At 39.2% G+C, this 22381-nt stretch overlaps 1 protein-coding gene across 2 annotated transcripts in view; it reads right to left on the bottom strand.

The window, feature by feature from the left end:
• Positions 1–53: 53 nt before the first annotated feature.
• The window catches only part of dock8 (dedicator of cytokinesis 8), a 58574-nt gene continuing 36246 nt past the window's right edge, over positions 54–22381 (bottom strand). For both annotated transcript variants that reach the window (XM_026913277.3, XM_026913286.3), the window contains 21 exons: positions 21467–21603; positions 20457–20620; positions 20193–20344; positions 19534–19716; positions 18392–18518; positions 18050–18137; positions 17449–17545; positions 16995–17129; positions 16064–16216; positions 13033–13191; positions 12600–12700; positions 10102–10294; positions 8823–8966; positions 8450–8581; positions 7566–7700; positions 7313–7402; positions 6837–7073; positions 5597–5740; positions 4984–5090; positions 2858–3028; positions 54–1961 (listed from right to left, as the gene is read on the bottom strand). In XM_026913277.3, coding sequence (XP_026769078.2) covers positions 1910–1961; positions 2858–3028; positions 4984–5090; positions 5597–5740; positions 6837–7073; positions 7313–7402; positions 7566–7700; positions 8450–8581; positions 8823–8966; positions 10102–10294; positions 12600–12700; positions 13033–13191; positions 16064–16216; positions 16995–17129; positions 17449–17545; positions 18050–18137; positions 18392–18518; positions 19534–19716; positions 20193–20344; positions 20457–20620; positions 21467–21603 — 2901 coding nt within the window. In that variant the 3' untranslated portion in view covers positions 54–1909. The remainder of the gene's footprint in view (positions 1962–2857; positions 3029–4983; positions 5091–5596; positions 5741–6836; positions 7074–7312; positions 7403–7565; positions 7701–8449; positions 8582–8822; positions 8967–10101; positions 10295–12599; positions 12701–13032; positions 13192–16063; positions 16217–16994; positions 17130–17448; positions 17546–18049; positions 18138–18391; positions 18519–19533; positions 19717–20192; positions 20345–20456; positions 20621–21466; positions 21604–22381) is intronic.

Below are 22381 nucleotides of genomic sequence, written 5' to 3'. Positions count from 1 at the left end.
CCAAAGTGCACTGAAGCTGTTTGTGGTCCCAAATCTTACTAAGACACTTCATGTTTGTAAAGTCAACAGCTACATTTTTTTATTGAGTGCACTGGAATATTATGATACAAAATAAATTTACATCCACATTGTGCTGGAGAAACACACGAAAGGCCATACAGTTCTCACAGTGTTAAGAGCAGCAACATGTGTAACAGAAAGTATGAATGTATGTTCATAACTAAACAGATTACTTTCCAAACAAAAGGTAAGCTGCAATCTGCGGTGTTACGTATGACTAAACTGGCAAATTTTTCATAATTGGCACAAATAAAAACAAAATCCAACCAAAATGCTCCTGAACAAATGACACTTCCTGTTAATAAAAATACAGAAAATATACAAAAAACAATATTTGTTTACCTCACCCACTGTGCTTTATCATTTTTTTTAAACCACCGTTGACTTATTTCTTTTATGATACTGACGTACTCCAAAAATATTAGGTAATGAGGACATGTGAATTGGCACACGACAGCAAATGCTGCTCGTACCAGTGAGAATCAAAACTACAACTTCCTATAAATAAAACATATATACATGTATTTCATATATCTCTACTAAAAATATATATTATATTGTTGCAGTAAAAGCATGAAGAATAAAGAATCCATGTCTAATGTAACCAGGGGCAGTTTGTAAATCTCGTATAGACATGATTTTCACAAGCAGTTCTTTCATTAAAATTGAGCTAAATAAAGAGAGCTTCCACAATGGGATTTAAGGATTTCAGTACATCTAGTTCAAATGTTAACATTTCCAACACTGCTGAAAGTTGTTTCTGTGCAGCGTCATGTACACAAAATTCCAGTCCTTTCACTTCACTGGCTCAGCTCTCAACCACCGTGAGAAATTCCTCCCATCTGCTCGACGAGGCGTTGAGTGTGCAGCAGAACACACGCAGCTCGGAGGATGCTCATGTCTTACTGCAGGAGGGCTTTACACAAATCCTTGCACATGCCTTTCTTTCCTGGGGATATGTAAGCTGTCTCTGTTTAGCCTCCCTTCATTCTGCTTAAATGTGGACAGTCTGTTTGCACTGTCAGTATCTTTTGTTTTTTTTTTAATATTCACTCATTTTACTCCACTAGACTATAGATACCTGTATATCCTGTAGATTTTTGTATATATGTTTATTTGCACTCTGAGGTATTTCACCCCAAGTTATTTGTATATACAGTCATGGAAAGTAGAAAGTACACCCTCCTTCAATTCTATGTTTTTCATTATCAGGGCCTAAATAACAGTTGTGTGGTTCTCACCAACTTCTACCAGGTTATTGTTGCTAAAGTTGGGTCTACATGTTACTGACTTATAGGGTGTACTTATTTTTTCCTACCTGGAATGTTGGTTTATTGGGAAAAATCACTACACATTTAAATCTATTGTATTTTTTTGTTGTCACCTGAGGTAATTTGTTTGTTTATAGAAGTTGGTGAGGACTACATAATTGTTATTTAGGTGCTGATTTAAAAAAAAAAAAAAAAAAAAAAAAAAAAAACAGAATTGAAAGAGGGGGTACTTTCTTTTTCCCATGGCTGTATGTTTGATCTTATCATGATTCAAATCCAATCAGGTTGTTAATCACCTGATAGTTTTTTTTAGATACTACCCAAAGCCTACCAGCTAAAATGATACCTAAAAGTATTTAGTGGGACAACAGCAAGTCAAGACAAATGTAGGGGACAACAAAGGTACTGAAAAATATCAACATTCACTTTGACAATTTGAACATAAACTAATATTTAATACTGTGCATGAAACCCTGCTCAAGGCATCAAGTCACCAGTGGAGCTGCTCTTCCACTCCAAATTGTGAAACTCCCTCTCTTTGAGAACCTTCTCCTCTCATCTCCTCCATTCTCATGACATCATGTACTGTCCTCCGGAATCCGCCGGAAGCTGAGTCGTTTGATTGAGTCCCTGTTCCGAACAAGACAGAAAAGAGGGTTGAGGAAGATGGGTTTCAAAAGGCAGCTAGGACTCACTCAACAGACTACAAGTTGTAACTTAAGCAACAATGAAATAAAGTGGCATCAAGATCAGTATTATACTACTACATCTGTGTGAGCTGAATGTGGATTAAATTCATTAAGCTACAGCTGGTTAAGTGAAAGTACAGAGGAGGTGTGGATCAGGACTGGGATTCCCGCAGAACCCAAACAAAAAGTTGCAGACGCCAGACATTTTTACTTCATGCAGACAGGAATGAGCATTTAGTAATAGAGCTTGTGGGACAAAGAAAAATAGCACATGACCACTGTGTAATAATAACATTCCTCATATTTTTGTGTTTTGTTTTTTCCTTCCAGAAAATATAAAAATGGCCCACTCTCTTTTTCTATCGGCTCATGCTTCTCATACACAGACAATAAACTGACCTCAAACACTAAGGTTTTTGCAAATTCACAGCTCAATTGTAGCCTCTATAAAGTAAACGTGAAGAGAAATGAACCACAGCTAGAAGCATATTCATGTCTTCCACATCCTGTGTCCTTTCCTTTTCAGTACATAGTATTTTTTCTGCCAGGTGAATTTATTTGCATGTGATCTGACTGCTGCTTTAGCTGAGAAAGCAGAAACGTGCACTTTTTTTAGGTGTCTTCTGTAACACCATAGCAAGGGGTCAAAGATCTTAAATGCTATGGCTAAAGAGTATATGCTGGCACCTCTAGATAAAGTTCAACTGAAAGTAAGCTGCCTTTCTATTGCCTTAGCACAAGTATGGCATTGAATGTGTTTGTTTTGGGCTACCGTCTCAACAAAGGCTTTCGCCTTCAGGTTTTGCTCTATTGCACGTAAGAGAGCAGATGCAGTACCTGTTCTCCAAACGGGGTTTGATGATGGGCTTGTAGAGCTCAGGGATCTTCCTCTCCAGCATGGGCCTCAGGTTCTCCCTCAGCTTATTGTAGTTCTTCTTCAGCTCATGCTGATACTCTCGCTGGTCTGGTGTGATCAGGAGCTTGTTCTTCTCGACTGCCTCGCCACACCTGCACCACATATACATTTACAGTCAGCTACACTTGGAGGACATGGTTTAGGGGAGGATTAACACTAGCAGATTTTGTGCCTGGGTTATTGATTTTATTATTCGGTTTCCCAGCGGTTTAACAAGCAGAAAAAGAAAAATCCTACTCCATCATGGTGGTGTGATGCACCTCAATGCTGTAACTATAGCATATATGCTGTAACTATAGCATAGTTTCAGAATCCCAGCCCCTGCTGCACTACACACATCGGCTGAGGAGTGATCTGGGTGACAGTAGAAAGGTTTTTACTATGCGGATTAATTAACATGCACATGACAGGTGATCTTTTCAGAATCAGGAACCTGTAGGTGTGTGGAAACACCAAGCAAAATAAAGTGCAGCGTAAAGCTGAGATCTAAGCCTCCTGCTAGGACAACATGTGGTCATCTCACAGATGCCAGGACAGAACATCACATCTAATAGCCAAAATGTTGGCCAACGATTTGCTGACTTTTTTCCAGAGTGCAAACACGATACATACACTGAATTGTTTGTTTGTTTCCCTTATCCTGTATTAATTCACTTAACTATCTACCTAGCTCACCATATGTTATTATATTTTACTACCACATTTTAGCCTAGTCAGTAAGGTTTCTGGGCAACAAAAACACAGGACTGGGTGGCACACTGATGCTTCTACTTGTCCACTGAGCTAGCTGATGAATTTATGATATGTCCACCCCTGTGGTTACGGCCGTAATAAGGGCTAAGAAGAACCAGAGGCTGTAAAACCTGCTCTGGGAAAAGAAGAGTGACTGATCAAAAGGAATTTTGATTTAAATGTTTTAAAATATTCTGGCTGATATTTGTGGTCCTGGAGGCCTTTTCAGAGCTGTAGCCATAAGATGAAAAACGGCTGAAGAGAGAGCCACAAAATGTTTAAAACAGTGGGCTGCATTCAAATCGGGGAAATGTGCTGAATTAATGACAGCACATTTACTTTTCTTCTATACGAGTAAAAAAAAAAACCCAAACAAACACACAATTCAAATCTAATAGCATACAGACCACCTGAGCACAAAGTAATCTTGTCAAGCCTCACAGGAAGATCAGTTTTCTGCAGTAATCGATTGTGAAAAATGCTCGCTTTGATGTTGTGGTTAAAACCTGGGGTGAAATGTTACGTATTAAACCAGTGAGGTTGATTGCTTATCGAGGATCTCTTTAAATCCCCATGAATACAGCTAGTGTACTGCGAACACCACAGAAAGGAGCTGGTTCCTAATCTCTACTATCACTATCACTCAGCAATGTGTTCAACACACACACACACACACACACACACACAAACACACACACACACACACACATACACACATACATACACAAACACTCCGAAACTGCTCCAGCCAGTGTTGAACCAAGTCATAACATTCACTGGATAATGTGCCCTGTAAGATGTCATGCCAGCTTATATGGATTATAGAAGAAAAGAAACATTTAGAAATTACGGTAAATATTTATCAGAATTTTGGCAGAAATTAAGGCATGCGTTTTGACATCTGTCCAAAATAAAAGCCACTTTCAGAAGCCAAAGTAAAACACTGCCTCAGAAGTTCCATATGTCCTAAAAAAAATCCTGCATTCTGAGGTCCATTTATTTAGAGTTTCTATTTAGGCATGTTAAAGATAAAACAAATCAGATGCAGCTGAGTGACATTAAACTTTGGCCTGCCTCTTCCTTTGCAAATGGAAAGTAAATGAAAAAAGGGTCTCTGGTAGCACTTTCAGCCATTTTAAGAAATGTCCATGAGGAAAAACAATGGCACTCTGTTATTTAGCTGCTTAGTGCTCAGTGGAAGCAACAGTTCTGCTTCGTTTGTACTAGGGAAAGGGCTAAGTTGCTGAAAAAGTCATTCCCTTGGAAAAAAAAAAAAAGCTGCTCTTTCTTAAGAGATCTTAAATGCCACACTCACCGTAGGATGAACTCTTTGAAACACAGACGCAGTTTGTTGTGATGACGGTAGAGTTTGGGGTCTGCTGGGATTTCATTCAAAAAGACCTGGGCTACCTCTAATGGTCCCTGAAGAGACAAAAAAGGAGGGAGGAAAAGAAAGAGGTTTCTCTCCGGCACTGACAGAGAAAATGAATGCTTCACACATTGGAGGCCACGAGGTAAAGTCAACACATAAGGGAAAAGCATGAATAGGCCTTTGTCTGAGAGATGCGGCTGCGCAGCCCAGGAGTGGAGCGATTGCCATACGTTTCCTGTGTTGTCCCTCCAATTGGCATTTATCATATAACCACAGCCATCTCCTCAGGATTCTGGAGACATCGCAACAGTAAACGTATCATGACTGGTGCCGTAAACTGTTATTCTGTGGCTCTGGGCAGCCTCAGAAAGGCAATATCACTTTTAAAATATTCAGACTGACTTTCACAGCTTATATCACTCTGACTTCCTGAGACTAAAATAGAGATATTTCCTGAGAAGAAGGAAAAATTCCTACCACACTATATAACTATAGAAACAGCTGAATGAGGTGAGGAATACGTCAGTGGGTTTAGGTGCAGGTGAGATGGTCAGACCTGGTTAACTGTAGCTGTTACAGAGCCCTGCAAGACCATCTGCAGCATCTTGGGGTCAGGCTTCTCTTTGTGTGTGGCGATAGCCAGCTCGCGAGTTTTGTTCTGCATGTCTTCGATAGCCACCTCAATCGGAGTGAGGTCAAACTGCAGAAACAAAGTGTTAAGAATGTTTACACGTACACTTAATTCATTTTAGCCTAAGAAATGTCTTTTCCCTGCAATGACAGGACAAAAGATTCACAGCTGCTATAGTGCTCAAGTGTAAATACATAAGGATTAAAGGAAAACTCCAACCTGAAACACATTAAATATGTTTATATTGAAATATTTCTGATGTGCTTAGTGATTCCGGTGCTAATCTGTTAATTGGTGCTGTATTTTCATTACTCCTGTGAGAAGTTAGTGATTGTGTGCCACGCTGACATCACAGGGGGACATTTCTAGCACAGTAACAATGTTGTTTAATAGGAGAAACATTGTTTTAGAACATAAGGAATAACAGAAAGTTTTCACTTTTAGCTCCTAAAATAACAAAAGCTTCTATTCTCCTTCACCAATTTCCCGTGATGTTCAATGTCATATTAATGAAACGTAGAAGTAGTGCAGACAGCAAACACTGAACTCAAAGGTCCAGAATGCAATGCAGCTATATGACACAGCTGTGTTGAGTTACAGTCTATGAGAGGACAAGCACAGTGAGATTGATGGTGGTATTAGCATGAAAGTTTTGGAACAGATGTGGAAGTGACTAAAGGACTAAAGCACTGCTGCATCAGCCTCTTTCAGTACACTGCAAAAAATGACATCTTAGCAAGTGAAAATATCTTGAAAATATCTTGAATGTAGTCAAATTTATCTACTATTTCCTATTATAAGATTACAATAAACCAAACATAAGAGTATTAAGCCTATCTCTAGACATATTTTACTATTTTAGACCATTTAGACTATATTCAAGATATTTTAACTTGCTAAGATGTCTAGAAATGGTTTTTTTTGCAGTGTAGAGATCAGTTATGGCATTACCGTCATCAGGTAGTTGAATGGCATTGTGGGTAATGTGAGAAACTGAAAAAAGACCAAATGTAAACGAAAGGGCTTTCATTCCAGTTTAAATCCCATACATCTTATATATAACTGAAGATCATATTAAGATTAATATGCACATCGATCAGGGTGGATTTTTCCTTTAGGTTCTAGTGCAAGTCGAAATTGAGACTATTTGAGTGGACTTCGCTACCTCCTCCTTCTGAATGACATTGATTCGCGTCTTCACATAAGGGAAAGCGTGCTGTGTGGTGAGGATGGTCTTCCTTTTGTACTGCTCGTTCAGCTCTCCTCGAGGCCGTCCGCTCTTGGTGAACGGGGTGGTGTACATGAACCGGCGCAGGTTGAAGTTCTTCTCAAAGTTGGTCATACGATCTTTCATCTCATAGCCGTCAAAGTACGGCTCCACAAACGTGATCTGAATATATGCCTAGTTCCAAAAAAAGGTTCAAATGAGCAACATATGAAACGAGAAAGAAACGCTATGGAGGAAAATTTAGTAGCAGTTAGAAAATAGGATCCTAAAGCAAAATACAGATTGATTTAAGTACTGTAAGTTCTTTCTTTGTTTATAAAGTATGGGAAGCCTTGCATTCGATGAAAACTCTGATTAGCTGTTCATTCTCTTTTAATTAACTTTTAATTAGCATTACATCTGGTCTTAATTACCTTGTTGGGATTCAGTTTGTTTCTGTCTACAGGTGTGGAATCCTTGATCATTTCCAGAACACCGTCTCCCAAACACTGTCTGTAGAAATTCTGTACAAATGACAAATACGGTTACATACAGCCATGAGAATTTTGAGATATTTCACATACTTAAACACTAAATCTCACTAAGCTCTCACAAAGGTTTATATCTAATTGTATAATTCACTCATCACTGATGTATCATAAACTTTGTAGTAATGACATTTCTTACTTCTAGTCTGTGGGAGATCTCAGGGAGATGTGTGATTCCTGGTTCTTTATAAATGAACTCTCGCTCATCGAGATCTCCAAACTTCGAGCCAAAAAATGCCACGCGGAAATATGTCCCAAACATCCTCTTAGGACCCTGAAACAAAACACACAAACATATATTTATTAGTGTCATTCTTACAAACTAAGTAGTGAGAATAGTTTTTGATCCTTAGAGGACTGCAAAAGCTGCACACTGATCCTTTACCTTAAGATATCATATGGTAACGATCTATAATTAAAAATTGACTCCTTTATCTCACTAAAATTAGACAAGCAAAACAATGGAACATATTTAAGTACATTAATATTCCTTAACTAACTCAATACTTCAGTAACAGAAATATGATTATGCATAAAAAGTCAGTTAAACTACAGTAATAGCTGTTTCTTGGTTGTCCATGTCATGTTTTATAGCAGACCATAAAATAAAATTAGTGAAACCTACAAAAATATTAACAAAATTTAGCAAAAAATAACTAAAACCTTTATACTGTGCTACTGAGTTAAATGTATAATATTCACACAGTGCAATCACTGCTCTCATTTTTTCAAATATAAATGTTGCACAGAAAAAGTGAAAAGGAAATGATTGCATGTCTGATTTGTTGTGATTATTGTGATTGCTTTCAGAAACTACATTTATAGCTTTGTCGTATTTAGTTGTATTTTAAGTCTATTTTATTGCAAACTAAAATTTACAGTAAGATTTTAGTGAAAATTGAATTTCAGTTTACAATGTTTTGTAGCTTTAGTTTGGGTTTACTATAATAATCCTGATTCAAATGAATGTTCTGATACATCTCTTGCAATATCAGAAGTAGCACAATCTGCACTCTGGTTTACCTTCTGAACGACGTTCTCAAAAGCTCTTTTTAGGTTGTCGTGAGTGGTGGCCAGTTTCCGGAAATCTCTGTGGGCCTCCAGTATGGGAATGATGATCTTATACACCTCATTCACTGCCTCATATAATCCACCCTGTCGAGCAACAGTGGCAGAAGAGACACTCCATCATGCATCAAGAACTGAATCAACAATCAGAGTTTAACAATATTTCACAAAACAACAACAACAAAGAGGCAGTATGTCAGATTAACTGGACTGGTCTCCCTCACAAGATACTGCTACACAATTAAAAGTCCAGGATGATTTAAAAGCTGTGTTCAGACATTAAGTGAAGCAATATCACCACCAGCGAGATTTAGTATATGTAACATACATTGCTAAAGAGTTCTGCAGCCTGCTCAAGAAGCCCCACCAGACCGTTCTCTGTGAAGTACCGTCCTGAACAAACTCCGTCCTCATCTGGGGACAGGATATCATCTGACACCGCCGACTCCTCCAGAACATTAGGGGAGATGTTCTGTCAGGATGAAACGGCACCGATTAGTTCAGTAGTTCAGAGATTTCTACTGTATGTGAATGGCTGAAAACATGCCTTCTACTTCTGCGTTTCTAAATCATGCGTAACGTCTGAATGAGTCAGTTGTACTGACCTTCTCAATTTATTCTAACCTTCCCCAGTATTGTGCCTAAATAGTCATGATTAATCCAGTTGCGGGATAATAATCCTAATAATCCCTAAACTGTTTTTACTTGTCCAGATGAATATTGCTAATATAATGTAACTACCTAAGCTTCAGAGTTTTAAGGAAAAATCCACCCTGAACAGCTTGCATATTAATCTTTATAATTAACGTGTGATCTTCAATGGTGTTCAGTGTTTTCTTGTAATGAAATTCTAAGTTAATTTTTTTAGTTTATACATCTTTCATCGGCATGTCGGTCTATTTGTTGGCTTTTGTTATTGGTTTCCTACATTTGACTACCTCCATTGGGAATTCATTTCTACATAAAAAGCCTGCTGCAGCAGCGCTTTAGTCTTTTTGTATGTCCAGTTCTCTCATGTCCTCATCTGTACAATTATGATAATTATGCTAATACCGACGTCAACACCATCTCCTTCACCATCTTGTAGATCGCTTATTAGCTGAGCCGAGTCTCTTCCGTAACTCAGTGCAGCTGTTTCGTATAGCTGCAATGCATTCTGTAACTTTGAGTCTAACATTTACTCTCTACACTATTTTACACTGAATCTTTCATTAATATGACAAAAATATCAATAGAAAATGTGTGAAAAGAAGCTTTTGCTCTTTTGTTTTTAGGTGCTAACAGCAAAATGTCATCATGATCACTTAGGTTTGAGAATGTTGAAATTTTTTCCTCTTCTGTAACTGTGCTAGCAATGTCACGATGTGACAGACAACTGCGAGTTTCTCATAGAAATAACAAAAATACAACACCAACCAACATATTACATAAACATATATAATGTTTATCAGGGTGGAGTTTTCCTTTAAGTGACAGTTAAACCTATCTATATCTCAGCATATTACTGTAAATAGACAGGTATGGCCTTTTTTTCCTGACTGGTACTCTGAGTCACTGAATGAGTCACTGTGTGCTCTTGCCTTTAGACTTGCCAGCTTATCACTTACTTGGAAGGTGACGCTGCCTACAGGCAGGTACTTGTGGTCCTCTAGCATGCTGAGGTACTCAGCCACTAGGGCAGCAGCATGCACCAGACACATTGCTGACTCAGTGAAGCACTTCCTGCCATTATGCTTCTCTGCCATGTTCTGGAGCCAGGTCAGGCGCAGATCAGGTGACGTCTGGTAGCCCTTCGCGATCCTGCCACAGATGCAAACACAGAGGTTGAGTCCCTATGATAGAGCAGTTAGGCTGCAAAATCCCAATTATGACAGCCTGAAAATCAAGGACATGTGTATACTTTGAACATTTGCATGCAGTCTGTACAAATGCTGTGCCAAAGCTCAGGGCTAAGGCACAACCACATAGTTTCCATGGTAAATTCAAAACAGCAGACAAACAGCAGAAACCACAGGCAAATGGGAAGCAGAGTAAGAAACCTCAGTACAAGGAGGCAAGAGGCACAGGATGGCAACACACACTCAACTGAGTAAGTGAGTGAGTGACTGGGTGAGTGAGTGAGTGAGTGACTGAGGGACTGATGGAGTGAGTGATGGAGTGAGTGAGTGCGTGACTGAGTGAGTAATGGACTGAGTGAGTGAGTGATGGAGTGAGTGACTGATGGAGTGAGTGAGTGCGTGACTGATGGAGTGAGTGAGTGTGTGAGTGAGTGAGTGACTGATGGAGTGAGTGACTAAATGATTTATGGAGTGAGTGAGCGAGTGAGTGAGCGACTGACGGAGTGAGTGAGTGACTGATGGAGTGAGTGACTGAATGATTTATGGAGTGAGTGAGCGAGTGTGTGAGTGACTGATGGAGTGAGTGAGCGAGTGAGTGAGTGACTGATGGCGTGAGTGACTAAATGATTTATGGAGTGAGTGAGCGAGTGAGTGAGAGACTGATGGAGTGAGTGAGTGGCTGATGGAGTGAGTGACTAAATGATTTATGGAGTGAGTGAGTGAGCGACTGATGGAGTGAGTGATTGAGCGAGTGAGTGAGTGACTAAATGACTGATGGCGTGAGTGAGTGACTAAGTGATTGATGGAGTGAGTGAGTGAGTGAGTGAGTGCACAAGTGAGTGACTAAATGACTGATGGCGTGACTGAGTGAGTAATGGACTGAGTGAGTGAGTGAGTGATGGAGTGAGTGACTGATGGAGTGAGTGAGTGCGTGACTGATGGAGTGAGTGAGTGTGTGAGTGAGTGAGTGACTGATGGAGTGAGTGACTAAATGATTTATGGAGTGAGTGAGCGAGTGAGTGAGCGACTGACGGAGTGAGTGAGTGACTGATGGAGTGAGTGACTGAATGATTTATGGAGTGAGTGAGCGAGTGTGTGAGTGACTGATGGAGTGAGTGAGCGAGTGAGTGAGTGACTGATGGCGTGAGTGACTAAATGATTTATGGAGTGAGTGAGCGAGTGAGTGAGAGACTGATGGAGTGAGTGAGTGGCTGATGGAGTGAGTGACTAAATGATTTATGGAGTGAGTGAGTGAGCGACTGATGGAGTGAGTGATTGAGCGAGTGAGTGAGTGACTAAATGACTGATGGCGTGAGTGAGTGACTAAGTGATTGATGGAGTGAGTGAGTGAGTGAGTGCACAAGTGAGTGACTAAATGACTGATGGCGTGAGTGAGTGAGAGACTGATGGAGTGAGTGAGTGAGAGACTGATGGAGTGAGTGAGTGGCTGATGGAGTGAGTGACTAAATGATTTATGGAGTGAGTGAGTGAGCGACTGATGGAGTGAGTGATTGAGCGAGTGAGTGAGTGACTAAATGACTGATGGCGTGAGTGAGTGACTAAGTGATTGATGGAGTGAGTGAGTGAGTGCACAAGTGAGTGACTAAGTGACTGATGGAGTGAGTGAGTCACTGATGGAGTGATTGAGTGAGTGAGTTACTGAGTGACTAAGTCACTGATGGAGTGATTGAGTGAGTGAGTTACTGAGTGACTAAGTCACTGATGGAGTGAGTGCGTGAGTGAGTGACTAAGTGACTGATGGAGTGAGTGAGTAAATGAGTGAGTGACTAAGTGATTGAGTGAGTGACTGATGGAGTGAGTGAGTAAATGAGTGAGTGACTAAGTGATTGAGTGAGTGAATGAGTGAGTGACTAAGTGACTGATGGAGTGAGTGAGTGAGTCACTGATGGAGTGATTGAGTGAGTGAGTTACTGAGTGACTAAGTCACTGATGGAGTGAGTGAATGAGTGCGTGAGTGAGTGACTAAGTGACTGATGGAGTGAGTGAGTAAATGAGTGAGTGACTAAGTGACTGATGGAGTGAGTTAGCGACTAAGGAGTGAGTGACTGATGGAGTGACTGATGGCGTGACCGATAGAGTGAGTGAGTGAGTGACTAGGTGACTGATGGAGTGAGTGACTGACAGAGTGAGTGACTGAGTGAGTGACTGATGAAGTGTGTGACTGATGAAGTGTGTGATTGACTGACTGAGTGAGTGTGTGAGTGAGTGAGTTAATGTTTTCATGTTTGTGTGTATATATATGTTACCTATACATAAGGTCCATTAGCATTTCAGGATCTTCTTGAAACTCTTTCATTTTGACTGTGTCTGAAAGGATGCTGTTTAGATTCCTCAGAAGTTCATCCACCTGAGAAAAAGATGGAGTGGAGATTTTTTTTTTGGAAAATTATCTTGTTTAAACACCAGCTTTAATGTGATTCAAAACTGCCATGATTCTTGCTGAATGACTCAACACATTCCATTTAGTAGCCAAGAATTCCATTTTAAGAGAAGACTCAGAGTTATTCCTATCATTTTATCAAGAAGGCCAGACCATAATTTCACTAGCAACATTCTTGCTGCACTATTGATTGACTCAGCAGTCTAGACTGTGAGGGTTTTATTTGATTTGAGACTTATAAATAGCACTACATGCTACATACCACAGGCTGCTTTACTGGCTTAGCTGTAGCATTTTACCTGTGAAGGCAGCTGTGTGGATTGCATCTCTGTGTCTTCTTCTGCATAGGCTAGAATGGTGCGAAAAGAGCGGCGCAGGTACTCCTCATGCACATCCGAGGACTTTCCTACTAGAGACGCCAACGACATGGTCACCTGCATCTTCACTCTAGAGAAATTCTGTTCAGGGAGCAAGGAACATGCATCACAACCTGTAAATGAAGTGTAACTATATGGCAGAGAATACTGCATAGAATAACAAAGAGGAATGTTTTATAACAGTTTACACTGAAGCACTGTTGAAGACTTGATTCTGATCGGTCAGAAGTTGTTGATTCATTTTCTATAGTAGCTGCTCTGAAAGTAGTCCTGACTAATTCAATTCACAGGTTTATATTAATGCACTTTTTCTAATGCATTATTGTTTCTATAGCAACAGCTTATTCACACCACATAATTTAACCCTAATAATACTGCAAAGTAGTCTAATCGTTGATATGGTGACAATGGTTGATGGTTTCTCAGTAAAATGACAAGCTGCATTTTTCATGTTTTATTAACTTCAAAAGAGAGAAAAAGAGATGCTGGTGAGGGGAATGACTATTTATAACTGCTATAACATAAGTGATAACAGAACCTAACTTGCTTCAGGGACATTTCACAACATTAAATGCAACTAAACTGATCAAGTCATTCTTACTTATAAGAAAATTGTCATCATTGGCAAATTGAGATGACAAGGCATGCATTTATAGGAAAATTAGGGGTGGTAATCACATCACACCACCCCATCCTTGATTATTTTCCTATAACAGCAAATTCTGTCATGTGTTATTCCTTATGTAACTACTTCTATCACAGAGCTACATAATCCTCAGTTACTGAACGCTCAGTAACCCCCCTCAGGCCAACTCATCCTGAAGCCTGATTCATCATATTTGGAAAATACTCTCTATATCAGCATCAGTCTGCCTAAGGGTCTTTATCTGGGGTAGCCTCTGAGGTTATTTAAGCTAATTTCACCCGCTGCAGGTAAGCGGCTGAGAATGAAGCATGGCGCAGTGCCAGTTACATTGGACATTGCTATCATAGTCTCAGCTCATTGACTCTGAGGTGGACCCAGCCAAGGGCAGCAAATGCATCATCCATCTTGCTCAGCATCAGGAAACTGCAAAATGATCCCATTAACTCGAACATAATTGCCAATGGATCATTTCAGTGGCGCACTTATGCTGGTTTGACCATATGTGCAAGACATCTCAAGACACTGTTGTGTGTTTCGAGGCTGGTTTTTGCCATGAGGATTGTCATGGTGTCGATATTAGACAGCTGATTAATTTCAGGTTTGCCTTAATACCTGTGGTTTTATGGAACTGGCGTGCCGTCTACTATGAGAGAAGCGAGCCAGGCAAACATAAAACTGGGGTTGAGGAGAGAAAAACAAGTGAGTCATTGTGGCTTTGAATCGACATGACTCATTCAAAGGTTATAATAATGACAATGGAGGTAACTGTCAGGGCAAACCAAACACTCAGGCAAACAGAGACGGGGAGACATTCATCGTTTCCCCATTAAAGATGAATGGGAAAGCAAACAACATGGCCATCTGTTCGGGGTGGGCTGCGTATGTGTGTGTTTGGTGAGGGGAGGTGAACAACGTGAACAGAGGAAATAGTCCATCCAACCAGTGCACACAGGAAAAGAGCAGACACACAGATCCAAAACCAAACACACCACCATTAGTGAAATACGTGAGGCGTGACAGTAGTGAGCAAAAGAAATCGAAAGCAAATGTCAAGCATGTTTGGGTGACAGCTTCTCTGAAACCTCCATTAGGAGCCATTGCAACTAGATTTAATTCAGTATTACAGCAACACAGATTTTCAAATAACAGCAACATACTGATTCATGAAGTCATTGTTAGTTTATCTTCCCAGTGCGGCTGTATTAGGGAAGATTTTTAACCAGCACAACAAGAGGATTGATTTTTTTGTCTGATTGTGGTATTTGGCCAGACAGATGCGCCTAATAGAATATGGATAACAGTGATGGCTATTTTTGCTGTACTGGCTGGCCATGGCTCTTGTTTTGGAAATTCTTGACTGGAGCTGTGTGTGTCTTTCTGTGTGAACGTTATAGCTCTAAAGCTGCATCTCATGATGCACTCAAGTGTAGTGTGTGTGTGTGTGTGTGTGTGTGTGTGTGCGTCTGGTGTGCTCTATTCATATCTGTCAGAATGAGCAGAGCGCTGCATGTGTGTTCGGGGAGGAGGGGGTGGTCTTATCCTAGCCAATGATTTATAGCTGTATTTCATGCTGAGATGTATATCACAGGTGCATATGCATGTGTGTATGTGAGTATGTTTTTAAATCTTGGTAGGGAACAAATATCCCCACAAGGATAGGAATATCCAACAGTTTTGACTTTGTGGGGACATTTAGCTGGTCCCCATAAGGAAAACTTATGAGAAAACTTATGAGAAAAATATAAGAACTAAAAGGTTTGCTTTTGGTTACATAAGTTAAGGTCAGGATTTGATTTAGGTGTGGGTATAGCAATAATTAGCGATATTAATAATTATGAAAGGATAGTAAGACAAAAGTATAGCTGCAGCTTGTATTAAAAAGCTAAAGGATAGTATGACAAATGTGTATATATTTACACACACACATATATATATATATATATATATATATATATATATATATATATATATATATATATATATATATATATATATATATATATATACTTAATTGGAAAATAAATCTCTGGTACTAACTGGAAAGTAAATCTTTGGATCTTTGGATGTTTGGTAACCCCCTATCTCATGGGAACAGTGCAATAATGCAGTGTCACTTTAATAATGTTGTGTGTTTGTGTTTTTGTGCATTCTTGGTGTGTCTCTTTTATATTTTTTATACTTACATTTTTTTTATATCTTTATATCTGCTGCTGTAACAATGCAAATTTCCCCATTGGGGATGAATAAAGGATTATCTTATCTTATCTTTTATATATATGTGTGTGTGTGAGAGAGAGAAAGTCTTACGCTGGCGGAACTAAAGCTGTATCTCATGATGAGGTAGAGTGTAGCACAGGCCTGGCTCCTGTTGCTGTCCACACAGCTGCTGCAGTACTGAAGCACTTTCTGGCACAGATCTGCACACTGCTCGGCCTCCTCCTCGAACAACATGTCCCCGAACTACAACCCAACAGACCAGCTTATAACACTACTGACAATAATTAGTACAACACTACTGTTAGTACTAATTTAAGAAATAATTAAAGAAATACTCCAGTGGTTTTTTTTTAAATTTATTTTAAATCTTTAGCCACCACTGTAGCATACGTGATCACCGCAGACAATAATTATGGTCAGTTGAACTGCGTCAGTAAAGGTTTGTGCATTTCTTTTTATTTGTAGAACACTTTCATAAATTTTCAATACTTGTTGTTAAAGATACGGGACTGCTTATTCATAGGGAAGAACTTGATTATGTGTTACCAGTGTTACTGTGGTGGTCTATAGATAGATAGGCATAGATACACAAAACCTTCAGAAAAAACATGTAAGTAACCAGAACTACTTTTTATTGTATTGCCCCAGTGTTGGAAAGTTGAATAAAACTAGATAAAATACCTTGTAAGATATTCTCTAATTTGGGTTAGACTATTGTTAGAAGCTAATGTTTATAGATTTAAATTTGCTTTATATAGTGTTATTTTAAATGCTGATGGACAGCTTTCAACAACTGCCCTTAAATTATATTGTAAGTGAATCTCAAGTAAATGTTTTCTGTTGTTGTTGTTGTTTTCTATACAGCAAAATTATTATCTCTGGTAATCCCACATATGTATGTGTACATATGCTACAGGATGGAGATTAGGTAGGCACATATCTTAAGTGCGCAAATAAATAAATAGATAAATTAGATTACTAAATTAAAGTATTTTGCAAAATAACTGCAGTCGGTCAGTACCTTCACAATGAGAGCTCGGATTGTGCTGAAGCAGTGAGATAGATACCAGGTGCTCTGACTGCATGTTAGTGAGTGCAGCAGAACCCTCAGAACTCCACCAACCGCACTATCCTTATAGTCTGCTAGTGGTGCAGTCTGGGGAAAAAAGCACGCACACACATACACACACACACACACACACACACACACACATTTATTTCACTACCTTTACAGCAGCTTTCTATTAACTTAGAAGAATACTGCAATGACAATATACAGTATTTATCTAATTCAATCCTTTTGCCTCTGACTCTTCAAGTGATAGCTTCAATTTGTGCAAAAACAGATTTCTTTTATTTCTCATGACATGACATGACTAGTCAGAACGTTCATTATTTCAAAGTAACACTAAGAAAGCAGGAGTAAACTCCACTGGCAATGTGTGATGAAGATGGACTGCGCTCTCCTCTGTTACCTGCACAATGATCTCCAGCAGGTCTAAGACTATGAGGTTGGCCTCAGTGGCCAGATTCCCACTGATTATGGCCTCCTGGTCCAACTCAGCTTTAGATCTGAGAAAACACACAGGACAAAGTAACATTACACACCATTTGGTAATAGTTGCAGTTTGTGGTAGCCAATTATATGAATTTATGTAAATTATTTACCAAAAAAAAAGTGGTTTTCCAGACTTTCATACTTTTTTATTTAATTTACCCTCTCAAGAGTGATTTATGAAGTGGCAACATGACTTGTTAAGAAAAAATGCTGACAGTGAAATGTTTAAATATGATTGGACAGAGAGGTATGTGTTTATTCATTTATTCAAAACACATGAAGCCGGACTGCGAAACAAAACATAATCACTTTTACCCGATGTGTCTTATTTACAGCCATGAACTTAACACTAATGGCATTAGTCACCATTCAGTCATGTTAGTTGCTTATCCAGACCTTTGTAAGCAAGGAATTATATGTAGCTGCACTTTCACAAATCTTAATTTAATACTCCAGGTCTAGAAGATAAATGGACTGATAAACTGCATCATAAATATGGAGAAATGATCTGCACACACTTGTCCTGTCTGTCGTTGGTCTGGCGCCACTGTGTGAGGTCTTTCCTCCAGCGCAGGTTCTCTCTCTGGCCCAGAGTCCGGTCATTAGCTTCAGAGAGAGAGAGAGAGAGAAAAAGAGATGACAACTCAATATAAGAAAATCATCACTCCATCAAAAGGAAATAAGGCTGACTTCTGGTTGACAATACATGACTTCCATATGTGAATGTCTTGCTAAGCAATCATCTTTATAGCTCATTCTGCACCAGTGGGCCTCTACATTATTCATTGCACTGCCTGGAAGCAGAGTGCAAAAGCGATTTCTCTGTCTGCCCTTTGAGGAAGTGGAAGAGGAACGCTCACCTCCCACCCTCTTCATCATCTCTCCCCTCGCTCCCAGGCCTCCCAGTAGTGCCTCTTCCAGACGAGCTTTAGCCTGTTGAGACTTCTGCAGGGCCTGCACACTCACTTTATCTGAGCTCTGTTTCCCCTACACACACACATACACACACACACACACACACACATATCCATCCACACAATGACAATCGTACATCCAGAAATAGGAAAGTAAGTACTCACATGCATTCCCGTGTCATCACATTCATGATCACACCTTAAAAAATGATCATCAAATCTCCAGAGTTTTTAAACCCATTCTCTACCTCCTGCATGTGTAGCTTGTAAACAATTACCAAGAACAAGAATTTGGACATTTCCCCAAACTGAGAATAGAATGGAGAACTTACCAACTCAAAACCTGTATAACAGAATCTTAAGGGCGGTTAATAAATATTGTCTGGCATCTGTGCTAGCTAATTAATATACCTAATAAAGAGATCCTACCAATAGCCAGATCACATCCTCGGTTCACATGTGTACAGCAGCCAGTGGCTGGATTCGAAAAAGAATAGCACACAACACTGAGGAGCTTCGGGCCACCCAGAGATATATGGATGAACTAGTGTTACATTTAAACAAACCTTCTGGATTTTGTTTTTCAGGTTGTTCGACGAATTAAATGAAAAAAAAAATGCACAGAACATTTATATCAGCTGTACCTGCGTTTCCGTTGGGCAATTGTGAACTGTATAATATGAATATGAAACCACAATTAAAGCCTTAGGATAAGATAATTAAGGAGTATGAACAATCTTTCTCTGAACAATCTGACACACACATCTATACTTGTAACATATTTCACATTCTTCCCTCTGAAAAAGCTAAATTTTTTCTGAAAAAAAAATGCAGTTTTATAGCTTAATTTACAAATACCATTGACTGAAACATTAATGAAGGCGTTCTAGAAAAATTGTTCATTGTTAACTGTTCTGACAACTTCCCTAGACTTCCATTATAAGTAAGTTTTGAGTAAGCAGGTGTTCTGAAAAATATGTCAAAATCCTTGTTCACGTCAACACACATACTCTACTGTGGCAGCACATAGAGATTAGGTTGATAAAACACTGGAGTACTCTTTAGAAAACCTAAATAAAGGCCCTCACCCTGTAGTCAAAGCAGGAGGTGCAGATAGTGAGGAGCTCGAGGAGGCGACTGAGCTGAGAAGGGGATATGTCCACTATCCAACGCTGGATCAGGCTCTGGTCTGCATTCTTCATGATCCACAAGAAACACACCAGCAGATTACGGCTGGTCTCTGCAGAGAGCGTGCTACAGCTTCTACCTGACTGTGGAATAAGGAGACACGGCTGTTATCGAGTATTCAGATGATACAAAAGATAATCACTCACATATTATACACTAATGAAGAAGAACAGAAGTGGGATGAAAAGCTGAACACACAGGACAGTGAAAAAGACTTGAATGCTGATTTTATTTTGAAAGTAAGGGTCTGGTTACATAGATCAGATTCCATATATTTGAGTCAGTTACGAAGAAGTGTTTTTAATCCATAATTACATAAATTAATATTTCAGCCTGATACTGAATATATATATATAATATTTATTTAATTCATCTATATTTAATTTAAATGGCAAGTTGTATACTCCTAGCTTACAGTCTTAAATAACGTCTATTATCAAATTTGTAATTTGTTCTTTATTTCTTAATTGTATTATTTTAGACATATGTATGATTGAATTAAAAAGTAGTAGAATGTCTGACAGCCATTTAAACCATGAAGAAATCATGTACTTCTCACCACAGAGGCCATGGACACAAGTGCGTTTCTCGCCAAGGTGTTGAACGGGTTTCCTGCGATTGCCATGGCAACAGACTGATTGATAGGAGTTACATTTTCAAAGTCGTCCTCTGGCCCGCTGGATTTGGCCTTGTTGCCACGTGATTCAGAAACTGCAGAAATAGTATATATACTAAATATACACACACACACACACAAGTGTATACAGAGATGACATGAGGATGTTCTGATCTAAAGTTCTGGTGAGTAAAACTTTAAGAGCACCTGTGAAGTCCAGGTAGTTGAGGGAGTCGATGATGATGCCCACCAGGGGGAGGTAAAGAGCAGCAATCTTAGTCCTGACTTCTGACCTTGTGCACCGAGGGTCCAAATCATGAGCACACAGTAGGCTGTATGTGGCATTTATGGCCTTGCGCTGCACCTTACTTCTACACGTGCAAACACACACACACACATATATATACAGTATACTGTAGGGTCCACAACCAATCTGTTATTTCATTAGGGGAAAAAACTTTTTTTTTGTCAAATTACTTGAATTATGTAACACGATTACATCATTCATTGCTTAAAAAAGTGCTCATAATAATAAATAACATGGAGATGATGCTAAGGGTTAGGGTTATACTAAACAATTAACACTACCTGTTAGAAACATACACATGTTATCAAAGACCTAAAGATGGATTTAATTCAATTTTAAACAGTGCTTGAGGTAGCAAACGGTATGTTCCAGTACTCACCTTTTTGGCATAATAACATATGGCTCTTTCAACATTTGATAATTTACATTACAGAACTGAGAAGAAACTGTTCAATTATTAATAAATGATCAAACCCAGCCATTGCACTGTGCTTCTTGCCGCCTATCTTTATTTCACTTGCGCGTGTAAGTGACGCATAGACTCCATAGAAATCAGGTGAAATCACACAATGAATTTCCACACCTTAAACTTAGTTTGGATGTGTAGAATATTTTAACAAGAATAAAAACACTGTTGTTATTGTTACTATTATGCAGATAGTCAATTTAATTCTGTGCCTAGGCCAGTAGCAAGGCTTATGAGATGAGTCAGTACATAAAAAAGAACAAAGCAGAAAAGATGGTACTGTTTACCAGTGAGTACTGGCCCACTTCAAGTATTAGTTTTAAATTACATAATCTTAAATGTAACATCTTGTAATGCTTAAGGAATATAAAACCGAGCACTACAAATAATATAAAGAGTGAAACGTGAAACCAGTGTTCAAAAATATTCTTAAGATGGACTGACCCTTCTGATTCCATATCGAGAGCCGCACTGAGTTCGGTCAGCAGCAGGCCAGTCAGATAGTGCTGCTGTTTGAACTCCTGAGTCAGATCAAACATGGCTGCAATCTTCTGGTCCGGCAAACTACATGAACTCGAGGTCTGCAACAGATACACACACGCACATATGCATCGTCACGATCAATTTATCTGAAAGTACTAACTATATGGTAAGTATAATCCCTAATTTGATGTTAAATAAACAGTCAGTAGCATTTTGAAAAATGTCCTTCAGTCTGCAATAAGGCAGCTACTGTGCAAAGCTACTTGAATCCATTGCTAATTTCATTAAAAGATACTTAAAGGTGCCCTTTCAAAATCTTTCAAAATGTTTCCAGACCTGTAAAAATCATATAATCCGAAGGACACTATAGAAAAACTGTGGTTCGCAACATGAAACGGATGTTGCTAGTTTCTTCATTTCAGCCTTCAATTTACATTCTTGTGGCCCAAAAATGAGTGCCATTGCAGTGGGAACAGAGCTGCTTTGGTCCTCCTCATGTATTTAAAGACAACTCAAGGGGCAAATTTAAGTTTAACAGGTGAGCTCAGTGAATTCACCCTGCATGATGCAGAGGCCCTAAATATTACAAATTATTCCTGTAAAGGCTTTCAGTTTTTATCATTTTTATTCACTGCATAGTGCTGCGAGGCCAGGCAATACACATCTGAATACACTAGTGAGCAACTTGGCTTAAGGGTGGGCAGAGAACAACAAAGACGGTTTAAAATTTCGATGCCAATCCAATGCCTCGTAAAGACGTGTGCTAATGAGGGCCGTCAACTGTAAAAGGTGCATTTGTCAACACTGTCCAACCAACAAGCATAAGTTCCCAGGCATGCAAACCAGGATAGCTAAAAAGTCACCAAATAAGACACC

The sequence above is a fragment of the Pangasianodon hypophthalmus genome, chromosome 8, assembly GCF_027358585.1.
Source record: "Pangasianodon hypophthalmus isolate fPanHyp1 chromosome 8, fPanHyp1.pri, whole genome shotgun sequence".
NCBI lineage: Eukaryota > Metazoa > Chordata > Actinopteri > Siluriformes > Pangasiidae > Pangasianodon > Pangasianodon hypophthalmus.
Note: the sequence above shows the minus strand (reverse complement) of the source record. Positions and strands in the feature narration are given on the sequence as shown.